At 35.1% G+C, this 6868-nt stretch overlaps 5 protein-coding genes across 5 annotated transcripts; 3 read left to right on the forward strand and 2 right to left on the reverse strand.

Moving 5' to 3' along the window:
* Positions 1-181: 181 nt before the first annotated feature.
* On the forward strand, positions 182-1129 carry PRCAT00001671001 (uncharacterized protein; the record flags this gene model as incomplete). Its single annotated transcript, XM_062951481.1, has 1 exon — positions 182-1129. One exon carries the CDS (start codon positions 182-184, stop codon positions 1127-1129), a length of 948 nt encoding a protein of 315 aa, XP_062808479.1.
* Positions 1130-1711: 582 nt separating this feature from the next.
* Positions 1712-3151, forward strand: PRCAT00001672001 (uncharacterized protein; the record flags this gene model as incomplete). The annotated part of the gene is made up of 1 exon (XM_062951482.1): positions 1712-3151. The coding sequence occupies one exon, from the start codon at positions 1712-1714 to the stop codon at positions 3149-3151; it is 1440 nt and encodes a 479-aa protein (XP_062808480.1).
* Positions 3152-3355: 204 nt separating this feature from the next.
* Positions 3356-5017, forward strand: DEM1 (Dem1p; the record flags this gene model as incomplete). Its single annotated transcript, XM_062951483.1, has 1 exon — positions 3356-5017. One exon carries the CDS (start codon positions 3356-3358, stop codon positions 5015-5017), a length of 1662 nt encoding a protein of 553 aa, XP_062808481.1.
* A 370-nt stretch (positions 5018-5387) lies between these two features.
* PRCAT00001674001 (uncharacterized protein) lies at positions 5388-6137 on the reverse strand (the record flags this gene model as incomplete). Its single annotated transcript, XM_062951484.1, has 1 exon — positions 5388-6137. The coding sequence occupies one exon, from the start codon at positions 6135-6137 to the stop codon at positions 5388-5390; it is 750 nt and encodes a 249-aa protein (XP_062808482.1).
* A 224-nt stretch (positions 6138-6361) lies between these two features.
* On the reverse strand, positions 6362-6775 carry PRCAT00001675001 (uncharacterized protein; the record flags this gene model as incomplete). Its single annotated transcript, XM_062951485.1, has 1 exon — positions 6362-6775. The coding sequence occupies one exon, from the start codon at positions 6773-6775 to the stop codon at positions 6362-6364; it is 414 nt and encodes a 137-aa protein (XP_062808483.1).
* Between the last annotated feature and the right edge of the window lie 93 nt (positions 6776-6868).

Here is a 6868-nt window from a genome sequence, read left to right on the forward strand (position 1 = left end):
CAATTACAATGCACTTTGATGGTTTCTGAAGGTAGTATTATAGGGAAAACGGCAAGTTATTATACCTACGTGTAGTAATGTCGTAGCACGTAAATTATGTCGCAGTTCATTTTTTTGGATATTTTTTGTCACTCAGATGTTGCCTTGTTCAATAAAACTTACCTTGAACATAGATTGAAATATGAATACTTCTTTTCATTTTGCTTTATTGCGGGTATCAATTTTGCAAATACTAAAGGCTTCTGGTTTTGAAAAATGCAATCCTTCGGTCTTGAATGCATTGACAGATATTTATATTCACTTTTTTAATCTCTTAGTCAGACAGTCCATCAAGCTTAGCATACAGAGGAAAAATTCAAGCTCTATAGGATTACAGGATGTAACACAAGCAATGTTGAATGTTTCTTTGATCAAACCTGATAGCTTTGAGCCTTACTTAAATTTCTACGACCTACCTAAATTTAATGACTTACGAGATACGAATTCAACTTTATTGAAAAGTTATAATACAAAAACGATGAAATCATTTGCCAACTGGGTTCGATATAGCGATTCCTTTCGTATAGGTAAAAAATTAAGTGAAGTGCCTAAAGAAGTCATGCGTAATCTAATGCAAAAGAGAAAGATTGACCTAGATGATTCTAGCGAGCAGGATAAGAAAAGGAGGAGACATAAGGAAAAACAGGATTACTACAATAAACTTAGGTTGAATGATGAGCAAGATTTCTCATATTTAGAAGAAGATCAAGATGATGAACTCGTGGATAAATCCTACAACCTTTTGTGGCTAAATTATTTGATTGAAAAGGACTTAAAGCTAGGCCACAATTTGAAATTTTTTAATTCAAGCCTTTTCAAAGAATTCCTCAAATTGCAGAATAATCCAAATTTCCACCCGATCACTGACAAACAGAGTCAAGACTTAGAACAACATTTGATATCAGCCAACAAGAACGATCATATTGTGCTTGGCGTGGATGAATCTGCTGAAAATCCTGTCTTCCCATCCAGCCAATTGACAAGTATACTCCCGTACAATTTAACATATAATCCTACATTAGTAGATGGCATAGAAAGTGATGAAAATGACGGAATCGAAAACGATGAAATAGGTGAAATAGAAACCTAAGGGTACGATATCCATTGCTCTAGGTAAGCATATGAAAAGGTAACATTATATTGCATCGCATGTTCTTGGCTATTTAGTTGAGCATTCGTTCAAGTCGAAATACTAGGATAAGAAGCATCAAGACTGTATTAGCGCATATAAGTTTTGAATTCATATAGTAAATTTATACACAGCTAATCCGAGTTGAGCGTTTTTGAAGTTAATGAGTTTTTTCCCCTGGTTATCCGCTTCACATCCGCCTCGCTTGTAGAAAGATTGATGCAAACTGATTTTAACCGCTTTGGGAATTAAAGGAGTCAGTAAAAAAATCGCGACTCGTCTTTTTATAATTTAAACCCTCTCCTCCCATTTTTAGATATCACTAACCCGCAATCATTCAATAAAGAATAAGAACATCTCACTTGTGATAAAGGCTGAATTATACTCTATCTTGGTTCTGAAAGTGGTTTAGTCTCGAATATTAACAGCTGTGAAAACCGTGGACAATAGAAACGCGCGATTTAGGAATCGCAAGCAGAGGCTATTCTCATATATCAAGCTGAGAAATTGACATTATAGCAATAACCAGTACAAAGGACCTTCATGATGATCAACAAGAAGCTAAACTTGTCATTGAAATTAAATAAGTCCTTGAGTAACGTTGATAGTGGTCCTTTCACTCCTTTGGATCAAACACTCAAGACCCCTATAGATCCGCCTAATCAACAGCAGCAGTTTAATTTTTCACAAAATTCTTCAACCAATGGGTCTATTTACTCTCATCCAAACTACAATGAAAGTGACGACATATTAACCGACTCAGATGACCCACCAGGAGCATCCTTGAAGATGGCTAAAAATTACACGCTTAACTTCACACCGTCATTTGATCAGCTTGTCATGTCAATATATTCTTACATCTTGTCATTGCCAACTACTACACCTTTCCTGGGAACAACCCCTCCTAGCGGTTTAGTGAGTAAGGTAGCACATGAAACCATGACTAGTTTAATATCGAACACGTCCTCTAATGGGTTTCCTCCATATGATTATCAAAGTGTGATTAGCAATGATTACTTAAGAAATGGACATTTTCAGCCCATATTTTTACAATTAATTAGAAAGAGATTGATAGATTTATGCACTTTCAGTAGTAGCTCAAATGGAAAATTACCGAAGTCAACTACTATATCACTTTCGCTGTCTGGAAACGGGAACAATAATCTTAGACAATCATCTATTTCGAATTTGTCTATGACTGAACTTAACATATCGAATTACAATCAAAATCCTCAGAATCCTCAGAATCAAAATAGATCAAGATCTTCCTCGATGAGCTTGCGAAAGCAATCACTCACTCGAAATAATTCTTATACTGGAAATAACTGGTTACATGTCGGCAATTTGAATAACATAAGACCCCCTTATGTAACTGAGAATCAAAATAATAGTAGTGACCTGTTGCAATCTATGCAAGATTTTGTTCCTCAAGCGTTAATTAATAAATCTGCAAATCCAAATCCAAACTATCCAAACTATAATTCTTCGACAACACCCACAATATCATCTAGTGGCTTCAATTCTATGATGATGGACTATCAAACGCCTCCAAGCTCGACCAAAAGTTCTCTTTCAAGCGTTACACCACCTCAAAATATCCAGATTGTTCACACGGCGAATGCCCCGGAAATAGATGAAATTAACTTTCAGCTGCTTCAACAAAGACAAGGACTTCAATGTAGGAACAGTTTGTTCCCCAATCCTTTAACTATCAACACAGAGAGTGCTAACACGCCGTTTAACATGATGAATGGAGGTCAAACGACTAATGCTGGTCTCGAATCGCCTTTCATGTCCGCGACAACTCCCTCAGACGATTATGGTTATTTTTCTGGTGCAATTCTGGGTCAAATTGCACAAAATTCAACTGAGACTTTGACGCAGGAAGATAATGCTTCAGATCCAAGGATTAACTTACCTTCTCAATATAGCCTAAGTGAGAAAAAGAGAGATTCTTTGAAAATGAAGAGGGGTATTCATTAATAATAATTGGTAGCTGAGGCACTATAGGACTAACTATAAAAAATAAATGACTTTTAAATTGTAAATCATGAACTTCTCTACTTGATATGAAGGAATTTGTAAGGGCGCGTTCTGATAAATAAATAAAATATTTGATAGAAAACCGCGATACGAGATATTACCATCAATTGTGGTTGTTCCAACTAAAGAGACAATGGTTGATATATGAAGACTACAATTAAATTCAATTTCAAGCGTTATTTAGCTAACTCAAAATCTGCAGGAGAGTACGTTTTGAAACGGCAAGACTTGATAAAGAGATTTATAATATCTACTTCTGGTGATGGACTGAAGAACTTTTCAAATCAAAATTTATCGCAACTATACGACAACCTAGGTCTTTCTAAGACGAGTCTACTAACCCTTGTGATACCATCAAATTTGACTCCGTATGAATATCATTCTACCTACAATGCGGATACTTCTTACATTAATCAGCCCCGATTATCAGTCACTAAGTTATTAACAAATAGATGGTGTGAGCTAAAGGAATACTATAATATTTACTCCAATTCTCCTCCTCTACAACCTACTAAACAAATTGAACTTGGCTTAATTGTTCATCACCGTTTAGAAATGGAAGCACATCGACCCATTGACACTGACAGATTGCAAGTGGCCATAGCTGAGTTAGAGAAGATCAAACTTGGAGCTGGTAAAAAGATCGACCCTCTTTTTGATATCAATATTTTGGAGGGCAGACATGCAGAGGAACTAAGTGAAAGAGTTATGATGCGTATCTTTTCTTTGTTTAGGAATTCGGAATCAAGAGAAGTCCTAGTCCACGGCTTCATTAACTTGAGAAGTCACGATTTTGTTCAGAATTCTGAAAAGCTTTCCAAACCCGGTAATGTGTTGGTAAGTGGTATCATAGATAAAATAAGGCTACTTAATCTTTCCAATCCTGATGATTTCTCCTTATTTCAGGAAATAGAATTTTTTTTTAAGTCTAAATTTCCAAAGTTGAATAATGAATATGTCATTAATCTCAGCATTTTTTTTGATGAGGTTAGGAAAATTATTTGCCGTTATAGTGATGATTTTTCATTGCAGATTACGGACATTAAGACGAGATCAATAAGTAAAGTTCCGTCTCAAGAGTCTGTAATAAGCGCAGCCAAGATGCAAACGTTTTACTATCGAAAATTTTTAGGCATACTATCAGGGGAAGATGGTGAAAGCATAATGGGATATAAAAGCTTAGCAGAAAATCTTGCCATCAAAAATTGTAGATTGGATGTTCCAATTAGCTACAAAACATTATTGATTCTTTTAAGGAAGAATTTTGAATTGCTATATGATGATTTTAAGCGGTTGGCAAATGGCCACAATCTAGGATTAAAATCCTTTGATGACTATGCAAGACTTCATTATTCAGCGGATGCTTATGATTTGAGCAATTTTTTAGAAGAAAATGACATAAATATACTTAACTGCTACGACGACCAGTTCGACTATAGTCTTTTAAAAGATTTGATAAAGAAATGGAAGTATCCCTTAACATTAAGGTACTTCGCTGCTCGCTCATCACAATTCTACAATCTTATTGGGCCTCTTGTTGGAAATAATACGACAATTGAATATCATAATAATAATAGTGGCGAATGTTTTCATGTTGACCATTATCTGTACTCGTATCAAGACATCGAAGAAGAAGTCGGAGAAGCGTGTCGCTTCTGGAATGGTGAGCGAGCACCAAAGCCTAATACAGATATCACAAAGTGTAAATATTGCGATTTTCGAAGCAGATGTCCCATTCCTAATTCAATTGTTTATAAACGAGAAGTTGGCTCAAGAGTTCATGATTTTGTTAATTCTGACCAGTAGTTTGAAAGGAATTTTGTAGGATATCATCAAAAGAGTTTGATAAACGTAATTTATATTATTAACTCTTCTGCAGACATCACTTAGGAAATGAGTTCCTGATGAGAAATCATAACCGTTTTTTATCTTTGGAATTCGTTTACCACCCATATCTATCAATGGCATACACGTGGAGATAATATTCCAAGCCTACATAGTCATGAAGAAAAAATAGTAAATAATATATTAATTCTATTCACTTTATAATTGAATTACAATATTTTTTATATGTAAAAATTTTTAAATTTGGTTTCTTGATTATTTTATAGATCGAATTTTTTCATATGCCGGATACCAAGAGTTAGTACTAAGTTATATTTATTGATGTGACATCTCAATTTAGCTTTGGAGTCAACAGAACTCGCGTAGACTCATTTGGATCAATACGAGATGCCTCAGTTTTGCTGACCTTGAATTTTTGGCAAAATTCAATTTCAAGATGGTCCTTCAATTTTAGAAATTTATTTCCAAACAGAACTCCGCAATATGAACAGCGCATTGGAGTGCTTTTTAAAAGCTGAAGATAAAATGAATCACCTATTTTGCTTATTGAATGTGTGTTGCAGCTCGAATCTGAGCTCTCTGGATCTTCTTCATCACTCTCTTCTTTTGGTTCCAAAGCGCTGTAATCCACAAAAAATGCAGTAGTAAATGAGTTGTAATGTTTCTTGTTCTTTAGCCGTGAAGAAAAAAAGTCATTTGTTATGACATGAATATGTAGATTATTTAAGGATGGAACAGCATGAACCCCGGCCTTTATAAACTGACTTGAAAATTCTGAAAGATATGGTTTATCACTGTCGTTTCGACTAAGCAAGCCACTCTCAAGAAGATCATCGACTATCAAACGCTTCGCAATCTCAATATAAGTATCAAACTTAATGAATAACGAGACGTCGCTTTTAAAGGCCCCTAATGGATGCAAATGAGTGACCTTCTTATCTTTTGGTATAACTAAATAGTGTCTTATAGATTTCGGATACATGTCCTTTATTATAAGAGCATTCTCGTCACTATACAAAATGACATCTTTGAAGCGATCAGGATCGTCTATATAGGCTTGAAGTGCATTTCTAAAGCTCATAACTTGTTATCTTAGTCTGACAACTGCGTCGGGGTTGGTTTACGCTTTTGCGAAACTTGCAATTGAGATATTGAGGAATTCGAATAAAAATCACTTTGATCCCTTGAAACTAAAAGATATAGAAGACTTAAAACTATAAATTGTAAATGAAATACTGAAAGGTAGGGTCAATGCAAAGCTTTATATACAAAATAGTTTGATTTTCACGAGTCAACATGCGGATCCTAAGTCTTTCTTTTCAAAGGAACCAGCTTTTTGTCTATTGAAGTGCTTGTACTATCAGACTTTAAGCGGCTATCTTTGTCAACCGCTTCTTCTGTCGCTGAATGTGCATTTGAAAGACGATTGAAACTTTTATGTTTCGATGTTAACTCCTCGGAACCGTCATTCACAGGCTCTCCCAGCTCCTCATTGGCCTTCAGCTTAAGTTGCTGCAACTCATTGATAAACCAAACTACTGTTCCATATAAGAAGAGGGCAATAATTAATAAGTTTATAAAATGTATTGAACCGCTTAAATATATCAATGAAATTAATGAGATAATTAATAGAATGAAAGAGCCATGCGTAGCCTTAATTAACGCGGGGCTAGTACCAGGAGTGAATACGGATTCCCATAGTTCAGTAATAAACGCCATTGCAATAATCACTTATTATTTGATATAAAGTCATTAAAGCTTGGAGGTAACAATATCAAAAAGACATGTTATTGAGAAGTCGGATTACATAAT

This window comes from Priceomyces carsonii, assembly GCF_900007245.1.
Source record: "Priceomyces carsonii strain CBS4050 genome assembly, scaffold: Debaryomyces_carsonii_scaffold_2, whole genome shotgun sequence".
Classification (NCBI taxonomy): Eukaryota; Fungi; Ascomycota; class Pichiomycetes; order Serinales; family Debaryomycetaceae; genus Priceomyces; species Priceomyces carsonii.